Source organism: Acyrthosiphon pisum, chromosome A1 (genome assembly GCF_005508785.2).
Source record: "Acyrthosiphon pisum isolate AL4f chromosome A1, pea_aphid_22Mar2018_4r6ur, whole genome shotgun sequence".
Classification (NCBI taxonomy): domain Eukaryota; kingdom Metazoa; phylum Arthropoda; class Insecta; order Hemiptera; family Aphididae; genus Acyrthosiphon; species Acyrthosiphon pisum.
In genome coordinates, this window is record NC_042494.1 from 32,715,137 (window position 1) to 32,735,805 (window position 20,669).

General features: G+C 32.8%; 1 protein-coding gene across 1 annotated transcript in view; it reads right to left on the reverse strand.

The window, feature by feature from the left end:
* LOC100165486 overlaps positions 1-20,669 on the reverse strand; it is a 261,915-nt gene that overhangs the window by 4,149 nt on the left and 237,097 nt on the right. The window contains exons 9-16 of the mRNA XM_029486931.1: positions 14,062-14,269; positions 9,394-9,513; positions 5,148-5,630; positions 4,012-4,199; positions 3,764-3,919; positions 3,493-3,602; positions 2,794-2,979; positions 1,687-1,921 (exon numbers count right to left, since the gene is read on the reverse strand). Of these exons, the coding sequence (XP_029342791.1) occupies positions 1,687-1,921; positions 2,794-2,979; positions 3,493-3,602; positions 3,764-3,919; positions 4,012-4,199; positions 5,148-5,630; positions 9,394-9,513; positions 14,062-14,269 (1,686 nt within the window). The remainder of the gene's footprint in view (positions 1-1,686; positions 1,922-2,793; positions 2,980-3,492; positions 3,603-3,763; positions 3,920-4,011; positions 4,200-5,147; positions 5,631-9,393; positions 9,514-14,061; positions 14,270-20,669) is intronic.

Genomic DNA, 20,669 nt, shown 5'->3' on the forward strand with positions numbered 1-20,669 from the left:
AAAAAATGTTGTTTTTATTATACAGATTTTAAATTATAATTAGTGACTAAAAAAATGACAGAAATAAATAATGGCTATAATTCCATTTCTGTAATCCCGCACACACAAGAAACATCACGTGATCGCTTATTGTTACTTTTATTGCTAGAAAGTTACAAGTTTCTGGTATACACTAGAAACTCTGAGTAAGGGAATCTCCAATAATTGGGAAATGTTTATGTTTGCAATATTATCTATTTTAAGGTAACGATTAAAATGATAATTCTATTACATACAAGGAAGATAATATTATGATTGTGAACGCAAAAACACAAGAATAAAAGAACTAATCAGCGAACATGTATTATACATGCTGACTCCACTGATCTACTAACAATGGTAAACATGTATTTAAATACACATTAATCAATAAAAAAATATTTTAAAACTATTAATTGGATCCACTTAATCGTTAGTGCTCTTTGTTATATCTTAGTAGGTAGTGTTTGTGTATGAACTGTTATGCGTTTTAGACAGACAAGACTACTCGATAAATGGAGAAAAACGTGTGTAGTACAAATTATTTTTAAAAAAATATCACATACTGTGAACAATATAAACATTAATTTAAACGTGATAGAAATGTATACGATCTCGATATAATAACACACTGATTGGTCACAATATTTATAATTACTTTAACGAAAGAAAATCCTAATCATCAAACTCGAAATAAGAGCAGATAACATTTTAAAGGAAAATCCAAACAAAAATACGAACGTAACAGTGTTCTATCAAACTAAAAAAGTTTTATTCATACCTAACATTTACAGGTATCTATCATAATTTATAGGTACCTATGCAACTTATACGTGTTCCTGGTTTATTTTATTGATCAACGGTTTGTTTATAATATTTGTTTAAATGTTTTACACACTGTGATGCATTTGTTTACGGCGAAATAACACTCTGTCGCCAAAACAAATGCAGGTAGGTTCGTTAGCAATTAAAATATAAGATCAATACAAATCTAATTAATGTTTAATTAAAATTTGAAATTATAGTTTACGATATTTACATCGCAGTGACTTTTACATTAAATATTCGGTTATTATTACGGGAAACATTTTAAAAGTTGTATTTCACAGCATCGCACTTTAACATTTTGAGTTCTAAATATACAGACTTTGAAATAATTGCCAAGTGTACCCGACGTTTATTAAATAGAGACGCTAAATAATTAGGGCCACCCAAACAATATATATATAATACACTCGTGTACTGCGTGCATTTTTTGTGCAAATGATTTACATTCTGTTGAATACACAGTGACATAAATTGTATACGCATATACAGGGTTCCAGTACGTCAGTGTGTACTTAAGAAGTTGGTCTGGACCGAGGATTTCACAAGTCAAAAATAAGGTATATGTAGGTCGGCTTACATGCAAATACGGTAGAGTAATCAGTAAGCAAAGTGAATTCGAAATGACGGGTTACGAGTGGAAAGGAATGTAGATTATACCATCATAGAATCTCGGTTATTTTATTATGGTGTTTACACGTGCACTCGGCAGCCATATAAATCAATAGAACGAGTATAAATATCACTTAAATATCGTCGGTTATATTATGGAGATGATTTTATTTATTTATGTTTTGAAGGTCCGATTGAAAAAGTAAAAAGTAAAAATAATAATTGACTTACCAGAAGCAGGCTCTCCCATGACATCCATCTGATCGGTAATCTTGACTTAGTGTCACTAACGTAATAATCCGAATCGTATTGACTGCAGTACAATGCGTGATCGGATATCTTTAGCGAATAGTTTTTGCCCACCAAGCAATTCCTCGCGGCCAAGTCCCTGTGAACGATCCCCTTACCCTCTAAATGTTTCATGCCCGATGCGATCTGAGTAGCGAAGTATAGCAAGCATCCGTAGCTAAGATAAATAAAAAAAATAAAAATACAACAAATTATTTAACGTACGAGTATATATTATTACCAGCACAATTTTTTAAATATATATATTATACAAATAATATTATTATAACGAGCATTCGTGTGTAAATATCTTTATATTTTAATATTTGTGGAACGTTTAAAACCAGTGGCGTAAATAAATCAGCCTTAAGTTTTAGTGACGGATAGGAATGATTACAGATCTTTCTTTTCTTAAGATGAAATATTATAATCTAACCGAAAACAGTTTGTACATAGATTAAGATAAAAATAATTTATATTTTATTTAAAATCTTTTTTTTTAAATAATAAACCAGTTAACTTGCATTGTCAATATAAACCTACAAAACAGTTGATATGTTTATTATTGCATACTAAGTCTTTATACGTCCACTTTCTACGGATTGTGTGTCAAATACTTAAGCTCAAAAATGACATGGTCCATATAACTGTTAGTTACCTTTTTAAAAGTTGAAATAGTAACTTAACCATTCTTAAAATTATCAATATTTTATAACAATTGGTAAATTAAATTATATTCATATTAAAATCACTACTATTTTAGACACTATTTTGATATATCAACTTCATGAGCATAGGACATAATATGTATATTTTAGTTTTTCTAGCGGCACAGAACAATAATATTGGACCGCCATAATATATTAATAAATATGGTGGTGCCCGATCCACATAGGTCAATAGTCAATTTACGCCACTGTTTATAAAACATGGTTTCTTGTTGATGAACTAACACAATATAAATTGTATAGGTACCTATTATATACTACATATATATTATACACTGTTTGTAGGGTGAAGTGTATAAAAACAGTGTGTCGATATCCTTACTTGATTGTCGGATGAGCTTCCGTGGATTCCGTAGTTTGGACCTTCAAGAAACTCGGCAAGTCACCGTATTCGCAATATTCCTGTATGATGCACAGGGGCTCGTCGGGACTGCACACGCCTACGATTCGTGCCAAATTTGGATCGCGGACGGTGTACAAGCACTTTGTCTCCCTCATCACGTCTTGTCTGCAGAGAAATAAACAGAAAAGCACAATATATAGATTAGAGTAGTACTTTTCAGGACTCGTATACACGATTTGCCGATTGTTATATTTTGTACATTTATTTTCCATCCATCTCCGCAATGAACACACAATAAATTTAGTATAAATCGAATCGTTGACGTACAAAATGGGTATTGTCAACCAAAATCGAAATATCGTTATTGTGATGTCAGTCATTTTTGTATCAGAGGTACGTAGGTAAATGACAAATAAAATAACATTTTTTTTCAATGTTATTACGATGATGGCGCAAAAGAAAGAAATTGTAAATAGGGCACGTTTTCTGAAGCGTGGCGTTTAAGGCGGAAAATTGATTTTCGATTCTCGCGCGTTCTTATAATAATAATAAAAATAATAATACACGACTCAGGTCGAGAGTGTACAAAAAAAAAATAGAAAAAGAAACTACGGATATAAAGCAAAAATTGCAGTGATGTATATAAATATATATATATTTTTTTATTATTCCACTCACTTGTTTTGTTCGCCACAGCCACGCCGAAGCGATTTGACGATCACTTGTCTTTTGTGGAACGTCGACGTGGCATTGTACTCGGGTATCCCGTCCGTTTCGCATAAGTGGATCTATATAATATGGAATTGACAGTTGTTTATTAAATATCATCGTACATTCCAATCACGTTTCGCGCGTTCGGGAAGTTACCCTGCACCGTGTGTGTGATAGGTTCTCGGGGTTAGTGGTTGGGGAGTGTTGGGGGTGATTTGGTGCGGTCGCGTATGCTCACCATTCCGAAATTGCCTTCGCCTAGTTTTTCGATCACTCGCAGTCGGTTTCGAGATATCTCGTACAGCGACGTCTGACTGCACTCGTCCTGTTTGTCTTCCGGCAGCTTCATGCACGTGAACACACCCGGCGTGAAATGCTGCTCCTTGCGCTCCGTCTGCAACAGCCGGGGGAAAAAACAATTAAAAACCGTGAACAAAGTCCGGCAGGGGATTATTCGGGAGGTCCCTGCAGACGTCGAAACCTCACTTTGATTATGTCGATGGCGGCGTAGTAGTTGTGTAGGTTGGCCGGCAGCGATTTGTTCAGTTGTTCTGATTGCTGCTGCAAGAGCAGCGGTGGTCTGGTGCTAGGCGGCGGCGGTGGGTTAAGCGTGTACATCGAAGGCGACGAATATTTGACGTCATCCTGCCCGAAACTGCCGACGCTCGTGAAGTCTACACGGGAACACGAATACAACAGATATAACGACGGTGGGCTTATCAATTATTATATAGCCGCAGAGATAGCGCTTTTGATTACTACAACGGATGCTTATAATATATAATATGTAACACTACAGTGAGAAGTACATTTGAAGCGCAATCGCGAAATGTACTCCCGACATTTCTCATCACGCGATGCGATTGATCAGGATATTATTATGGTAAACCGATTACGTACACCTAAGCATTAAAAATAATACTATGGGTATACCTACACTATAGACCTACTTCTAATAACCAAAGGTTGGTAAGTTAATTGAAAAACTAACTCGAGTTAGTTAACTTGTACGTTTATTAAAAAGTTTAAAAAAATGTAATATATTTAACTGTAAAATATTTAAGTTAATATGAATAAAAACACTACCTAACTGAACATAGTTAAAAAAATCTCATACAATATGACTGTGTCACTTTCAATTTTGTATAACTAACCATTTGTTAAAATACATCCTACAATTATTTTCACTCCTTGCTTTAGTGGCGAGGGTATATTACACATGTTTGTGTCTATACTAAACAATTATGTTAACAGTTTACAGTCTTATCGTGATGAGTGAAACAAATAGGTATGTACTTATTTTTTCATTCAATCCACAAGACGTGCAGATAATATACAAAACTATAATATTAACTCGACGTTAATTTATTTTTCAAGACGAATAGCAAACGCCAAATTTTTACGGCTGACACGGCATAAAAAAATAACTTTTCAACTACCCACTAGCTCTACCTAGGTAATAATAATAAGGTTAACGATAGTTCGACAAATCCTCCGAGACTTCAAACGGCGGCGGTGGAGGTCAGCCAATCATAATATAGTGGTTTTTTTTATTATTATAAGGACTCTGGGGAAAGCAATGGGTAATGTGGGTGTCGAGGGTGAGTGTGCGTCGGGCTTACCTGTGTATTCGCTGCTCTTGCTGGTGGTCAACGCCGACACGTCCTTCTTGAACAGGAACGTGGTCGGCGCGTAATCGTGATTCTTGCCGGACGGAAGCCGCTTGTACGGCTCGTGGTACACGGACGAGTTGTCGCTGTCCTCGGACTCGTGTCCGACGTGACCGCCGACGCGGCCGCCGCCGATGCCACCGCCGCCGACTCCGATGCCGATGCCGATGCCGCCGGTCAACATGGCTCCGCTCCGGCCGTACAGCGACGACGACCCGACGGCCGTCTTGGACCCGTTCTTCAGGTGCTTCATGTTGATGGACTGCTGCTTGGGCGCCCCGAGCGTGGCCTGCTTGAACTGGAGCAGCGCGACCTTCTGCCGGCCACGTTTCAGCGCCAGACCGACGGCCACGCCGGCCACCAGCAGCACGGTCATGGCCAGCGACCCGGTGACCAGGCCCACGTACGTCTGCGTGCTGTTTCCCGGACTAGGTCCTGCGAAAAACGGGTTTACCGTGCAGACAGATCGTTGTAATAATGTAGTAATTTATTTTTATTTTTTTACTCTTTCGAGCGAGTCATTGCGTCACGTGATAATATTATAATATACCAACAACAAAGCGCATGGCACAAGATTATGTCGTAGGTCAAGACCAGTGACATTTGGTTTAATAATAATAATAATATAATATTTAAAATTCCGCTTGATCTGCGGCTACGGATGAGTCCGAAAACCCGAAAACTTACACATATTAAAAGCATACTCGCAATCATTTTTTTTTATTCCTGAAACGTGTATTTTACCCATTTACTTCTTGGGAGGGGGGAGAGAGGGGTGGTGTTATGTCGGTAGCGGTCTTATTTTTTTTCGCAGTTCGTAACCAAATACGTTGTTACGTTATAGTTTCAAATTATATGTATTTCAAAAAAACAATTACACACTATCTTTTAGACTAATAATACAGGATTTCCAAAATTGTAATCTAGTGGAGAACTTATAAAGAATTTTAACACATTATCGGCGTTGAGAAAAATGGCTATGATGGTTAAGTCACACGGAGTTTACAATTGTTATGGACTTAACACAAGCGTGAATTTGGGGGATTTAGAGGGGTTATCCACCCACCCAAAACTCTTGGAGGCTCCAAATATTTCCCAAACTTAGCCCCGTTGACCTCATCAGTGTACTAAATTATGATACTGCGTAACAATATTATTAACAACCTTACGTGTTAATTTATATTTCTGAACTAATTTATTTATGAAGAGATAATACTTTGACTAGTGCGATTTAAAACTAAATGAAATTGAATAAAAATTAACCGCCAGTATACCTAAGACCATACTCACTACATTTAAAGCAGAAAGAGGTAAGTTCACAAACCATATAAATGGAAAATGTGACACAACACATTTTGTACGAGTCTATAAAACGCATTATTAATATTATCAAAGAAATAAATTGGACATAAGTGGAATATAAAAATTTAGGATACTAGTAGATTTCCGACCGTTTAATGAGGTGTAACGCACACTGTGTTTTATGAGCATAAGATAAACAATATTACAATATGCGAAAAATACATATTATTTAATATTTAGACAAAGCCTTACAGGTATATAAAAAAATGTACGATATAGTATATAATAATGATACCATTAATCAGGAATGTGTGATGAGAATAATAACTGCAAAGTGCAAGGATGGCATATAAAAAACCACTTACTATATAAATCACAAAAATATCAAACACTTTCCAAAAAATTCACGGCTCTGAGAACTTAAGTGAAAAATATCTTGAAAATAGTAATACATCGAACCACAGAAGGTAAGTATTATATTATTATAATTGGCTCCCAGAACAGAGCTTCTTTCTTAGGTACGTGATATTATAGAGTTTGTGAAAACAACTACACGATAGTCAATTAAATATTAGTTATACAATAATTACTCTATATATTTTTATGCTGATTATATTTGAATAGTTTACTTCATAAAAAATTAAACTAAAAATATTAATACGTTTATATCATGCACTGGCATACACTGGGACTGGGTATGCTTCAACAAATGTAGCTCTAATTTTTGATGAATTACCAAAGTGTATAACTGACTTTTCTAATATAGACTTAAGCTCAATTTCAAAAATATTAATTATTAATCGATGATAAGTTAGCGTCCGAATTGTTTTTCGATAAAAAAAAAAATAAATGCAACATTTAAGACTTATTACCATAGTTAATTTGATAACTTTGACAGGAAAATTATCTAATTATTGGTCACTGACCAAGATATTGATATACCACAGAGACATAAATTAAAAAAACTAATGATAAGATATCAACTGTTGTAGATATTCCTGTAACTAAAACCGTTGACATACCCTTAGAAGACGCAGTTACTAAAGTATCAGATATAGATTACCTGTTAGAGAGATAGAGGTTTAAGTAGATAGTACGTTTCACTCTGCGATTTGATAGTGCAGTAGGTATATAATTATATTACAGAAACAGTATCATTATTTTCAAAAATAGGTTTTCATAATTATGCTTTATTCAAGAAACCATGAAGCACCATAAAATACAATTGTTTGCTCCTAGTGCTAGAATTTATAATTCTTATATATTATTTTAACTCACCACAAGCACTGCTTAATGACTAATGAGGCTGATTAAAAATAATAATACATAGTAACAGTTCTATAGTTATACCTCGTAATTTTTTTTTTATGTATTAAGTAATGTATTCTATTTTTCTTAAATGAAATATATATATATATATGTTTCCTGATTGTTTTTGATTTTGCGTCAATGCCATTACAGGTATATAATATTTTGATCTCTGATCAATGAGTTGAAAAGTGGGTAGAAACAGATGATCATTTTAGAATTTTTAGATTGACGATTTGTGATTACTTTAATGATGATACAAGGGATAACACAATAATTGACAGTGTTATTCGTGCTCGGGAAAGTGTTGTTGGCTAGGCAAAGCATCGTTTAGATACATTTTTTCTACGGACTAACTAAAACTGTTCAAATTTGTTGAATCTACTTGTGGTAATTTACCACTATTTTTTTGTAGGTACAAAGAGGAGGTCATCCAACTGCTTAAACAGTTGCAGCTAAAGCAATAGAGAAATTAATAAATCACAGTGGCATGCAAATTGCATAACTATTAGATTTTGTTAACTACCTAGTAAGTTATAAAAAAAACTATCGGCAGATATTTGTTTGTTCCTATGGATAGTAAACCTATTAAATTGTATGCATTTAGATATCAGTGTGTAATAAATAATCAGAAACTTGTTAGTTCTATGGTTGACATGATCATATAAAGTTTATAATATAAACGTTATCTATAATTAGAACAGTTTTCATTAAGAACTCGCCATGTAATAACACGTAAGCCTATAAATACATGATGCAAGTTGTTGTTTTATGTCAGATTAAGGATATAAAAAGAGGTTCAAGAGTCAAGGCATACCAATTAGCAGATGTACTCTGGAGTCAAAGATTAATCAAGTGTCTTAATGCAACATTCTTTATTCTTATATATTCTTATAATAATATGTATTATTCTTTAGGCAAATAAACTATTTATTTTTTATATAATCCAAGTATTTACGTTTACCGACTGATTGTCATTGACACGCAACAGAAGATATATTGTGTATATAGTATATTATATTTAATCACATTTTAAAACACACATACTTCATTTAATAAATATTCATTAAATTTATCAATACTTATTATAACATTCAATAATATATTATAATGACAATTAAAAGTAAATTTTATAATTAATAATAATTATTAGCATTAATAGTAGAAATAAGGCTAAACAAATTAATTGTTATCATTAATTATTATAATTAATTTTGATAGCAAGTTTTTTCGTCTCTAAATTTTAATTACTTTATCAATAATACCTAGGTATATCATCTTAACCTTTCATAGTCTAATGACAAATTCAACAAATGTATAGATTTTATTAAAATCTGTTTAAATTTAAATTTTAGATTCAACATTTATATACTTTAGTGATTGGTTGATCAGTTCTCTCGACCGAAGCCGACAAAAATATACATCACCCCCTCAAACACCTTAACCCACATTGTACACGCCTCATAGGGCTATGGTATATAGCCACCGGAAACATATAGCACGTGATAATATGGTGTCAAGTAAATAATGCAGATAAAAGCGTACATGAATATTAACAGTGTATTATTGTTAAGTTTGAACGGTTTACCTGTAGTAACTTCCTTCCTAGCGTGCGTCGTATCACCGCTCTGGCGAAGTTCGTATCCAGTTTCCTTTTGCGTGTAGAACTGCGATAACAATCCCTCGGTTATGTTCGCAGCGACCAATTCTGTAAATTGCCAATAATACCGTAAACGTTATAACATTTTCATCCACGGCAACACTGTTTCCCGTATCCATAACTGGCGGTTAATGGATATAGGAGGGCAGCAGGTATATGGGTTCTATACGGGCGACGTCCAGTCTAGTTTACATATATTACGGTTTGCGTTTCACAATTAGACTGCCTCGAACCACGGTAAATTTTAATGTCGGGTTGCCCATGGTCATTGTTCGAAAGGACGAGAATTCATGTTTTAATGGAATGTACTCATTAAAGTAGAGCTCGGGGGGCTTAAAAGCACGCCTGTTATTTGCGCACGAAACACAAACGCACCTGGTCCCGAAACATAAATTTCATGTTATGCTGTGTGGATAAAAAAAAAAATAATAATAAGAAAAAAAGTTTTAGTCCCACGTAGGAGTGGTATTGACTAATGGATGTCTTAATTAACGCCAAATGTTTCAGTTACTATACGATGGAAACACAAGGGACGTAAATAGAGGTGAGTGAAAAGTTTTCAAAAGCTAACAACTTTTTTTTTACGTTAGAAAACGTTTTTGTTCAATTCCGTAAATGCCAATGGTCAATATTGATGATGTTTTTGTCCGTCGAATGTTTCCAGATATATATTATAGTTAATATGACTGATAGACGCAAAGTTTGTAATAGAAGTTGCTATCTCGTTTCAGAATAAAACTATTAACAGATAGGTACCATTAAATATACTTAACGGACAGCTCAAAAGTATAAATTGAATTTAAAACGATTGACCATTAGTTTTGTCGCAGCATCGAATGAATTCGATACGTTTTACCGGGACATAAAGATAATAAACAATTGATTTACGGCCAGACAAAAAACTATTAACATTGAAACATATAATATTTATATTATAAATTAGTTCCCATCAAATAATATCACCCATCAAAATTTTAAAGTAATGGTAGTAGTTATTAAATCATGGCTCGCTCTGTATGCACGGATGTTACGTTATTCCTATGCGTGTACAATAAATTTATCGTATACACTTGAAACGATTACGTTTTTTGAAATAGTGCTGTGTGCTAAACTAGGGCAAAAACATTACAATTTTTCACAAGAGTATAAGGATAATTCAGAGTATGTTAAAAGTAGTTATGCACAGTGTAAAACAACCTAATCATAAAGATTACTTCTCTATATTTGAGATAGGTACCTACATATGAATTAAAATGTCAAATATTAAATTAAGTTTCGTAACCATAATATTATTGCATTCGTATATTATATTACCGAAAAAGATTTAATTCTGTATTATATTTTTTACCCGAAACAATTGGTAATAAATAAACTTACGGCAAGCAACACGTACATGTTAAATACCTAGTCATGAGTATATTTGTCCATAAGTTCGATGGTTAAGCATATTGATATAATGTAGTATTATAAAATATGTATATTGTTATACGTTACTATACTAACACCAAATTCGTAACTTAAGAAACTTTGTTTCGGATTTATAGTTTTCCATAAGTATTTTAACTAAACTCACGGACTTCTTATATTGGGAAAACGACCGAGACGGATAAAATTCAATACATAGGGAATTCGTGCGAAGAAAACAGGAAATCGTTCGTATGGGTCCTGGAGTGAGTGGAAATTCTGTTTTAAACGAATTATTATGCAAAGCGTATGCAACACGTTTGTGACCTTTCAACACCCGCCAGACCCATTCTAACGGAAAGGTATTATGGTTTTGTATCAGGTACACACAAACACGATGGTGTATCAAAGAACTAAGGTTTGCGGTTAACCACAGTCGATTAATCTCACCGATTTATGATTGGCGTCGCATGCAAGCAAATTCCAATACCGGAGATTACAGGTCAATCGTGACGATACATTATTGTCATTATAATGGAAACGACAAAAATATTGTGTTAATGCCGATTAATTGCATTTTAATTAGTAACGGTAGTTTTAATTAGAGGGAAAAAAATCGAATATTAAATACAGAGTAATAATACCTATGTAGCAAAATTGGTGGGATGATTAAAATTTAGGCATTTTGATTAGGGTATTTTATTTCATAGTGCTTAAACCACAATATTTGTAACAACCGAGACAGCCTTATCATTTTACTCGAACGTTATTCAATGTGCATTGATTCAAGGAAATCCTTTGAAATTGGATTCCTTTACGGCTACATAAAACCACACTACGGTGGCCACGAAGAATTTCTATTCACTGAAGGATTTGACGGGGTTTTGTGTCTTGACGCATTCGTGTATTATAAAAGTTCATTTTGAATAACGTTTCAGTGTAGTAAAAATATTGCATACGAATCCGACTGTACACCTTTTATATTACGTTTTTGTTTTAGGGAATTATTTATTTCAAAACAACTATACGAGTATAGGGTGAATGTGTGTGTGTGTGTGTGTGTGTCTACTATTTATTTATCGAGTGCACAATACACTCGACAGTTAAATTTAATTTAAAACGAGTCGAAAGACTTCAGTCAACAAAAGTAACAGCCGTGTTATATAGAATTCGCGTATAATATTACATCGATGGATTTCGTTTAAAACTGCGATATCGAAATATTTTTCGCTAGATTAATTCATATTTTGGATCTGGACCGGCGGACAGGAGTTGGTTGATATTACAGCAGACGGCGAATAGATAATAATATACTTATACACAAACACAAACACACACACACGAATATACGCGTATTATTATAATATACGGTGAAAACGTTTTCGATTTATTTATTTTTACCAGGGGAGAATATAGAAATACACACGGCGGCGATGTATTCCGACGAAACGTCTCGTATGGAAATAATCGTAAAATGTAACTCGAGCTCGATGTTATTGCGAGAGAAAAATGCGGATTGTTATCCCCATGTCGTCGTTGATGTGTGACGTGCACCAAGAGAAGCTCCTTCGCATGCTGTATCGCGTATAATAATATCTCTCAACGTTTACCGATAGCGACCGACCGGAAATTTAAATCGTACCAATATATACGACGACGCTTCCACACATATAATATATACACAGAGGGTGGTGAATATATATTATTATAATAGACCGTACTGCGTTTTGCTTTTTTTTTTTCCCCATAACATTTTCCAATGCTTGTCGTTTGCCGGAAAACAATTCTTGTTACATATGGCGGCCGGGTGTGCGGACGTATAATTTTCAAGTCTATCTATGGCCAAAACGGCAGTTTAAAAGGGACCGCGTTTCTCGTCGATTATAAACGTCTTTCGTCAACTCGTAAACGTGCAAGGTCGTGGGTTTGATTTTACATGAATCGCCTATTAATGAAATGGAAAACAAAAACAAACGTGGACAGTCACGTAGCACACCGACTGCTTCGGTGTGATCTTGAGGAGAAAATGGGATCGGTCATGCACGCAAACACATTGATCGTTGTTTTCTGTTATTATGAATTGTTAGGTACGGAATTTCCGTTCGCATTACGTCTGTTGTCGGACTATTATTAAACGGCAGATATACTACCTAGGGGTAGGTGAAACATCTCAAAGCGTTCAATGTAAATTTAACAAAACGGGCTCGGCTCGAACAATTGAACAAACAATAATTCATCATAACTATGGCACTATAGGTACACACAATAAATTAGGTACCTATAGTTACTATGATGTATACAGTGTCGATGAAACATAGTCATTCAAGTTTCGAAGGAGTTGAAACCTCAAATTGTATAAAGGTTTTTACAAAATAAAATTAGGGGTACTGAATAAAGTTTTTTCGCAATACCTTGGAAAATGCGATAGTATTAAAATTGGGATGAATTTCCTATTTCCTGTGTTTATAAGATATATGTAGATAAGTCAAAAGTCCTAAGTTTTTGTCCGTATGTGACATGGTAAAAGCAATGATATAACCAAAAAAAAAACGACATTTCTTGATCACTTCATCAAGACATTAACCATAATATCATTATCTTGTTTATTTAGTGACAACTTAGAATTATATGGCTTATAAATTATAATAATAATAATAATAAGCTGACTTGTAGTAGATACTTGTGCAGATATAACGTGTCTGGTTGATATACGTAAGTAAGTTTGTAGGAGCATAAACTATGCTAAGTTATGGTGAATTATAGTTTTTGTCTATTCAGTAACCGTACCAAGTTCACAAACGCTAGTGATTTATGTGGTTGGTGGTTAAAATGACAAGTGGACTTAAATAATACGCTTTCGAATGAGGATAGAGTGCAGGTTGGTTTATTGATTAGCTTTGTATACAACATATAGCCATTTATGTCATCCTTGTTCAACGTGAATAGCCCATTAATATCATACGAAGTAGGTACCTAAACCTGCATGCATTTCATTTCGGTATATTTTTAAAAAAAAATATACCTACAGGCTACGTGTAAAACAATATTGTTTAAAGATCCCTTCAGGAATTCTAAAATTTTAACTTTTTCGATACGCTTTAAATTTTTTTCCGAAATGCTATCCTGAACTCGGTGTTTTACGAAAAGAATTATTACGATATATTACCCGAATGCGTCTCGAAAATTACTTACCAGACTCAAACGAGACCTCGCTGATGAGTATCCATCGAGCAGAAAAATAGAGACATATCTTGATATACCGGCCCACCCTGCTCTTCAGATTGATGGTTATGTTTACAGCGGTGTCCTTAATGGCCTCCGACTTTGTGCTAAACTTTATCGGCCATTCTTGCCATTTGTCCCCGTCCAAGCTGACGTAAATCAACGCCATACTAAACACCTGAAAGGGCAGAAAAATATATGTCGTGTTGAGAAAAAAAAACAATTCCGTAAATCACATAGATACACATTGAATATTGTTTGCATATTATTATTTATGTACACATGATGCACCCTAACGTACGATGCTTTTACGAAATTAAAACATTGATCTTGGTAATATACTGTGTACCAAATAAGGTAAAAACTGTTGTTTCACCAAGTCAATTATAATAGGTATAATTCATAAGTTAAGAAATTTGAATTTTATTTTTTTGGCAACTAAACTTTTCATTTTATAAATGGATTATATAATTGTTGTTTCATTGAAAGTAAAAAGTATTAAAAACTCACGGTTATAAATACAATAGAATTTTATAAAAATGTTATTCATTATTTTATATAAAAAACTCTGTATGATCAAACAATTATTATTGTAATAAATTAATACTGTATACTCGTAATCGTTTTATGGAGCCTCAAAAATAAAAATACTTATCTATAATTATCTTCAAATATGATATAAATATTTAAATTAAATTAAACTAAACGTTTTACAAAAGCTGAATAATTTTTAACATACATAAAATAAATCCAACTATTGCATATTTTCAATTTTTTGTGGAGGGGATGGGGGTCTAAAAAATAAGTGAGTGTATTATATTATAAAAATACATATGAGTAGTGTTCGCGACCAAATTTATGCACAACAATAAATTGCACCACTTTCTGAAGTAATACTGTTTGTTTAAATACAATTATTGAAAAAGCGATATCATTCTTAAACCCTCTTGATATTATGATTTTCCAAAAAGTATAAAGCATAAAATGTACAATATCAATCATTTAAATGATGAATGGACATTAACGTATTATTTATTTTTGTTTCAGTTAATCGATAATTTATATGTACGGCTTTTACTTTGTGATTTGTTAATTAATTAATTAAAATATTATATATAATATATTAAGATAATATAATGTATAGATTACAGAAACATCAAATGGTGAGTGATTGATTGATCTTGAAATAACAAGAGTTAACGCCAATGTAATGATATCAATTTCTACCAAGTCTATACATTATTCATTAATGTGTAATTCGATCTGAGACTAAACGCTACTAGTTAATATTTACTCAGTTGGGTATTATTACTTACAAATGCAAATAAATAAATAATTCAGTTTGTACAGTCCATGGAAAAACTGAAATATTAACCGTGTTCCCAAAGGCATAGATATATTATATAGAAACTAACGTGTTAAAAATAAAACATATAAAAACACTGAGGTGTTCCATTTTCTAAATTGAATAGAGTACAACAGAATTCAACAGAGACATTATATATTATTGGAACCGTTGGATTTAGAATAACGGTTTATGGATCCATTATTGTCTTTTTTTATATTGGCAATAAATATAATATTCAAATAGAAGGTTATCTGCAAACACCGCTGGTGATCTTGTAGTAAACTCAAATTTACAACCCTCGCGGTGAACGTAATAAATACTGAGTTCTGAAAAGTATAAGTAGAATATATTACATGTATAAAGGTACATAAAAAAAAAAAATGTTCAAATAATAACAATATGAAGGTAGATTGAATTATTATAAATTTAATTTTAAAAACTAGAAACCCAAATCGTATATACAAAGGAACCGATCAATCGATCGATGGGAAATAGCATTTGCATCATGACATTCGTTTTTATTAACTGTGTTAAAAATATGATGAAATAATATTATGGCGATGGCGCCTTGAACTCTTCAAACCTTAAAGTACCTCGAACAGTTTGATGTTCAAGAAAAATCAAGGTTAAAATTTGAAATCGAATATTACAAACAGTGGAAATAGACTGACAGTTGATTAATTTGGTTATGTAATAATATAAATTTTACTTTTTGGATATAAGCTTACAGGTTTTATTTTTACACTCAAAATTAAAAATAACAATTTTATAAAATGTATTAAAACAATTAAAAATTTAACCTTTAAACATTTCAAGTTGATATTACTACAACTTAATGTTTCTAATGGTACCATTTTTAAAATACAAAGAAAGTTAGAAAAAAATAAAGGTTCGACTCATTCCTAATATAAATGAAGAAAGTAACTGTAAAATCGTCTGTCTTCTAAGAATTCATTTTATTCGGGTATGATTTCTGAAAGGTTAAATGTATATTATTATAGTATGTATCAAAATGAACATTTGTAGCCTGTAGGCACTTCTTAGAAATTCTGTAAGAGGTAGGTAGGTAGATGCATTATATATACATTTACAAATATGACAAACTTTGAGACTGTATACAAATATACCTAACTCATAAATCATGAGATGTATGTACTATACAGGATAGCTTTTTGTTTTTAAAGCTAGGAGTATAGTATACATAATAAATAATGAATATATATAAATTATATATTATGTAGGTTCGATTCAAGAGAATCAAATGCTTGCAATATAATCAAGCTATTTTATTTCCAATATCCGGTGGAAAATTTAAATGGAATTAATATAAAAGTTGACGTCATTGTTTTTACTCCCCTAGGATTTTGTTAGTAATTTGTGAAAATTATCTTTGAAATGGATTAAATTATGTATATTATTAAGTATTTTACCATAGTACCTACCTATAATTAATATATAAATAATATTATTATGATTATATTATATCGTTTTAATTATAAATTTATTGAAGAGCCAATTATAAAATTTAAGACTCTCGAAAACCAGTATACATATCAAAATGTTTAGTATTTCGACAAATTGGTTCATTAATTTCGTGATAATATTATATAGGTAGTCATAAAGAGAATAACAACGGTAGTTATTATTGTTACTCATTTGCTATAAAACGACTACATAGGTTATATTAAGTACGTAATATTATTTTCTAGCTTTTATCTTCAATTGTAGCTCCCACATTGAATTATTAATTTAGTGTAGGTACATTTAAATTGTATAAAATATAAATACGCAATGAAAACTATATTGGTTCGGTTATTGAATTCCCGGGTAAACAACAAGGGAAAAGAAATGAAAAATGAATTTTTCCGCAAAAAGTATGGAAACATTTAAGAAAAACTTGAAAGCGGAAAAATCACGTGAGGAAGTAATCACTGCAGTCGATCGCGAAAAGAAAAAAAAATCGCTCCCCACACGCGTCTCGCGACCGTGGGGTACAGTTTGTCGATATGAAACGGGTGGAATTGGGAATTAAGCGTTCCCCGGTCGCACCCCCGCCGATCGCGACGTGCGTTTGAAGGCGAGACGCGATGTGAAGAAAAAATTAAAGCCGTTAGAAGCGTATTAACACCGCGTGTATTATATACTTATCCGACGGCGGCGGCGGCGGCGGATGTAATACACACCCACACACTCACAGACCCACAGACCCACACACACGCACCCACACACACATATATATGTGCACTATATTTAATGTGCCCGGTGGCACACAATGGCCGTTCGTTACTATTGAGAGCTTTCGCGCCGTCGGGCGAGCGTATTATGTATGGGGGAGAGCGGGACGAGCGCGCGACCACTTGCGGCGGCGACTCTGTTTCTGCAGTGTGCGTATAATAATAATAATAATAATATACAAACGCGGGCGGGCGTCGTCGAGGAAACAATGCACGCGTAATAAAACGTATAATAGCGCCCGCGTACAGTATAATATTATTGCATTGTACGGAACGTTATGACTTATAAATAATAATAATGCGCGACCGACCAGCCGTACTGCGAGCCACCGGTAGCCGCGAAGGGAGAAGTTCTCGGGCGTGGTGATTTTGTTGTCGATGATCGAACGGTTTTACGCGCGAGTCGTACGACAATATTATTGTTATAGGGAGAAAAATTGAGAAAGAAAACGAAATACATATTGTCCGCTTATCGCACACGGACACAGCACAATGATCGCACGTTTTATCAATGATCGTCCGCGTCCTTTAGGGGAGGTCAATTGAAAGTGGCGTCGCAAAGACGCTGTGTCAATATTCCGATTAGGTCTCGTATGGACATCGTTTATCTTACTATTAGGCATAAGTGACTACAGTAGAATAAATTCATTTATGTCGAAAAAATTGCATTTAAAAATGTAAATGTGCGTTTCTTATCTTGAACAGAGTATAATATATCAAAAAAACTGAGTTTATATATTTTTTAGATTTTTTGGTTACAGAATAAACTAATTACGTAGATCCTTGTTTTAAATGTTCAATCTTGAGCTATTAAAATTTAATATTCTATACATTTTAACTACAAAATAATTTTTAAAATTTCAATATGAATATAAATATGAGCTTAAAACGCTCATAAAAATGTAATATTTGACTGTCAATAGACATTTTCTTTTATTGTTAAGGATAGACAAACGTAATCTTTTATTAAATTTTAAAATCTTAAATACAAAAAGGAAAATTTTTATGAATTTTTAAGTCAAAATAATTTTCAAATTTTCGTAGACTTTACGAATTTTGTCAAAATTCTAACTTTTTTTTTAATAATAAGAAATTCTAATCTTAGACGCTCATAAAATATTATTGTAGATTTATGCTCAACTTTTTTTTAATTTTTTAGATTTTGAGCAGAGCGAGGAAGCTATTGATTTTACAATGGTGTTTATTTATTTATCATTATTTTTTTTTTATATCTTGTATACAAAATTTCTACCAGAAGGAGTGCTTCGATTTCAACATATATAGTATCTTATATTTTAGAAAATTGGATCAAGATGGTACTTTAGAGAGGTTCGATTTTCTCAATAGTTATTTAATGCCACGGGAAAAACCATCGAAAAATTACGACAAAACGCTCCCAAAATAGGATTTTAATTTCTAACGCTTTGTTTATCACCATAGAAATGAATAGAAAATTATAATATTATGATTTTAATTCAACTTACATGATAAAATAAATAATTACAATACAATATATCCAGACTGACAAACCGTCTCCGCTCAGAATCGTTTTTCTTATATATACAATGATATTATATCATTGAATTAAAGTCTAATACAATCCATTATAAAATGACCCACTAGTAATCTACTGTACAGCAGAGCAACATCCACTTACCTTTTCTTTTTTTATTTGTATTACATTTTGATCGAGCGAAAACTTTTTATCGAAATTATAATTTTAAAAAAACTAATACAAATAAAAAATTCCATATGTCTATAAATAATCAACATGAGTCAAAATATTTTGAAAATGTTTTGGTGTATAGAAAATATTAATGTAAACATTTAGTGAACATTTCATGTATCTAAGGTTTTTTTTTTAGTGTCACACCACCAACCAAAATCAGTTTGGTTAAAAGTTCCCGTTTTTCCTTAATTTTTTTTGTTTTTTGAAAACTACTGTGAGTTTTAAATTTTTACATCAAAAATAGCATGATTATTAAAATTGATTAATTATTTTGTATACACACCAAAAGTTTAAAAAAAACACATTATTGGAAAATTAACACATTAATTGTTCCGCTCAGAATCTTAAGAGGTCTTCACTGACGTGAACATGTTAACGGGTATAGTAATAATATAACAATATTACGCCATTACGGAACTCGGACCCAGAGTACTTTCAAACATTATTATGTTGTATGATTATAGCACTATACCATAACTGTATTATACATTTATATGTATATATTAGACTTCCATGAAATTACGCGTCGTATTCCATCCGGGACCATTTAAGGTATATAATAATTATTTTAACAGGGAATACATTGATTGTCCTATTTTGTCCGTACTAAATTTGCCTCCTATGAGTATATGCTTACGCTAGAGCTACAGTCAAAAATAATGTAATTTAAATTATAAAATAAATGGTAAACATTTATAAAGAGAGTACTATTGGTGGCTAATATTAAAAATGTAGTATTTTTTTTAGACCTTGGTCTATTTAAATACGAAAAAATAGTGTCCCAACAACTATCATTATGGAAAACGGGAAAAAGTTAACAAATAAAGTGAAGAGCTCTAATATAATGGTAGATTTTTCGTAAATGTATATATAGGTATTGTACCCCATGTTGGAATGAAACCCCCGCATTTTACTGTCACTTATGTGGTCGGCAGTGGAAAGGTTTGTCAAATGAAAAAAATTGACGGCCATGTTTAAAAAATTAAAATAGTTGGTCCTGCGTCTAGCAGTTACACGAATACACGATTATATGTTTCGTACGATACACAAAATATCTCTTACCTAATAGGTGTAAAATTTATATTTCTCGAACTACCTATCTTTTCTCAAAGGAGCCTGGTCTCGCTCAAAACTGTATTTCACACGCAACGAACCATCATTGTATTAACATGATCTATCATAACCTTAAGCAGGGGCGGCTCCAGAGAGGGGGCCCTAGTGGCCGCGGCCACCCCCCAAGCCCGTATTTATAAAAAAATGTATATTG